This window comes from Tauraco erythrolophus, chromosome 27 (assembly GCF_009769465.1).
Source record: "Tauraco erythrolophus isolate bTauEry1 chromosome 27, bTauEry1.pri, whole genome shotgun sequence".
NCBI classification, from domain to species: Eukaryota; Metazoa; Chordata; class Aves; order Musophagiformes; family Musophagidae; genus Tauraco; species Tauraco erythrolophus.
Window position 1 is genome coordinate 155,452 of NC_141491.1, and position 3,081 is coordinate 158,532.

Here is a 3,081-nt window from a genome sequence, read left to right on the forward strand (position 1 = left end):
CTGGCGGTGCGCAGCCGGAGCGAGAGGACGAGCTCGATTTCAAGCCTCTCCCAGCTAAGAGAGGCGTAACTGGTGCGACCACAGCGTCAGCGCTGAGGAGGCGGCCGCTGATGTTCCCAGGACCGATTTCCCCCAGCGTGGGTTGTGACCGACCGAGCCCCGACGGGCCTACCCTGTGTTCGGCTCTCGTGCTGTCCTGTTCCTGCCTCACCGGAATTAAGAGCCGGGAAGAGGTAAGGGCGCTAGGATCGCCTGCACATCCCTTGCTTAGTTACGTGAAAAGGCGTCTTGAGATGAGTGGGAACAAACAGCTGACCCTAAGGAGTCATCATCCCAACAGGTGGCTGCCACTGGCCTGAGGGTCTTAATGTTGGGCACAAACACTGCTGAAAGGCCAAAGGGAACAAAATGCTCGGAGGGTGTGTAAATGTACGTTATTAAAGTGTACATTAACATCACCCAAGTGTCTTAATTTGGCGTGTAGAAGAAGTCATGTTAGTTATTTTCCTCTCAGTGATTTTGCAGAGGCGTTAACTACGTAAGCAGACTGCTGGTATTCGCATGCGTATCGTGTACTAAAGACAAATCTGTCAGTCCTAGCCCTAAGGGAGCATTATAATAATTTTGCAGTGCTAATTATTACTCTCAGTAAGCCTAGTTGCCTTTATTTTGCTAAGTGCAAGTGCTGCTTAATAGGAACCTGACAACTTTTCCTATGCTAAATATCCTTTTTAAAGGCTCAGACACCTCGAGAAGGCACTGTCTGATCCGAAAGCTGAAGAGTTTATTTCTTTGCCTTTTACTAAGTAACATAATTGCTGCTGTGTTGGGTAAATACTTACTTCCCAATTTTTCCTATCATTTGCAATGCTTTTCACAAAGCGGAGAGTAGCAATTCCTGTTGCAGTTATTTGCTGAGAACTTGGGAGCCTGCAGCAGTTTTGCATGCTGTCACTACACAGTTTTTACAGTTGTCTTGGGGGCTGGGGAATACCAAACTTTATCACCACCAGCAACTCTTTTGTAGCTTAATTGAAAGTAACTTCTCTTGGTCCAACAGTTGTAGAAGTAGTCTTGTATACTAGCCGTAACTGGATTGTTTAAACCATAGGTGTAAGGGACATACCTTACAGAAGTAGAGTTCCTACTGTTCCTGCAAAATCCTCTGGATTTTCTGTTAATTTTAAACGGTGTTTTTGGAGAATTTAAGTTATTCAAACCTTGCCTCTGAAGGCATTTCTTTATCACCAGATTATACATATGACAATTAGAGTTCATGCCTTTTGTAGAATCTGTGACAAGCACGCAGATGCTGTCAGCTTATTATTGCAGTTGCCCTGGACAAAGCTTTTGCTGTTACACAGAATGGTTGAGATTGGAAAGAACCTCTGGAGGTCATGTGGTCCAACCCCCCTGCTCAAGGAAGGCCACCTATGAGCAAAGGCGTGCACATAGTCATTTCTCCTTCTTCCTCAAAGTAAATTACAGGTGGGTTCTAAATGCAAACCAGCAGTCCTATGATTCTGCTCTTGTGTATGCCACAGAACATCCAGTCAATTGAAGTAACTAATGATACATCTTTAAAATAAAACTTTGTGCACACCACTTTGCAAACCTATTATGAAATACACTTTTATTTATGTTTAGTTGTGAGCAGAGAGGTACATTTTGACCACATTCTCTTGGAAGCTTACATATTACAGAGCTTCTGTGGTTTAGTGCAATAGTTTGTCCTAACCTTCTCATGAACGCAGTCACTGTAATCAGTGTTACATTTACCACACTTGCAACTCACAGCCACAGGGTAGGAATAATAAGGGATGGTGTGATGCGGACAGCCTGGAATCAGTGCTGTTTGATACAACATCTCTTTGTACGTACACACGTTTTGGGACAGAGCACTTTTGAGTAGCAGCTTCTTGCCATTGCTGTCCTACAAAGAAAAAAAGAAGTGCATTGTTTCACTGATGCATACACGAGTGTCAGAAGACTTCCTTTGACGTTTTCTCAAATGTGCAGAAGCAAACCTCTTTCTTTACACTTAGACTGGCTCTGATATTTTCAGTGTACTTCTGCTCAGATCTGTAATTTTGAATCTGGATGTGATTGGGGCTCCCTGCCCTTGTAGATATGTCCACTTTGCTTTTATGGTTTTAACTAATCTGCTTGGCTCCAAGTGCAAACAGTGCTTTGTAATCTGTATTGGCTACCTACTGACCAAGGTGGAACGTAAAATGCTGTGTTGAATGGTGCAGCCCAAGCATAGTGTCAGGCATGCCTACACGTGAGAGATTCTCCACAGCTCACAGTAGTGGGAGCAGAAGTTACCCAAGTCATTTACATTAAATAAGAGTGACTAAATATATCTGCTTCTCACCTGTTCCATCCTGACCCCACAACTGACTACAGAGGCTCTGCAGTGACAGCAGCCGTCAGTTCTCTGCTATGCCATTGGCGATACGAACACCATAGTCCCAGAGGCTTGGCATTTCTCATCCATTCCTTTGCAAAAAGCTAACTCGAAAACATGATGATAGTTTGATTGTTCTGCCTGTGACAAACACTATTAGAATTGGATCGTTTATACGCAGTTTGCCAGTGGGAATAGGCACTTGTTTTGCAGTGACGGCCATTATAGAAACAACTGCCTAAAAGGGAGTAACGCCTTGTACCCGAGTCATGCAAAATCCAGCGCAGATGGTGGTGTTGATAGCCAGGCAGTAGGCACATTCCCTTTTCTCCACGTGGATGATATACTCGGAAGGAGCACAAAGTGATGCTGTTTGACTGAAAGTCAGGCCAAAGAGGAGGGCTGTCACAAAGAGGGGACTCATGCTAGATGGGGGAAAAACAAACAGACAAAGCAAACCCTAATTAAAATTACATGTACCTTCCAACCTTCCAGGAAGCCCTTTTCTCAGAATTTGACAAGAACAGTTATGATAGTCTTAGACTAGATAGTCACTTTTTTAGCTACAGCCTGACAAATTCTTTCCAATCTCAGACCTTGAATTGAAATAGTAGTAAACACTAAACAAGAGAAGGGTAAACAGGCCATTAACATGTAACAAATTCACTTTT

General features: G+C 43.6%; 1 protein-coding gene across 1 annotated transcript; it reads right to left on the minus strand.

Annotated features, from left to right (window-relative positions):
- Positions 1-1,690: 1,690 nt before the first annotated feature.
- TSHB (thyroid stimulating hormone subunit beta) lies at positions 1,691-2,834 on the minus strand. Its single transcript, XM_009986266.2, has 2 exons — positions 2,673-2,834; positions 1,691-1,933 (listed from the first exon to the last, which is right to left on the minus strand). Exons 1-2 carry the CDS (start codon positions 2,832-2,834, stop codon positions 1,691-1,693), a joined length of 405 nt encoding a protein of 134 aa, XP_009984568.1.
- Between the last annotated feature and the right edge of the window lie 247 nt (positions 2,835-3,081).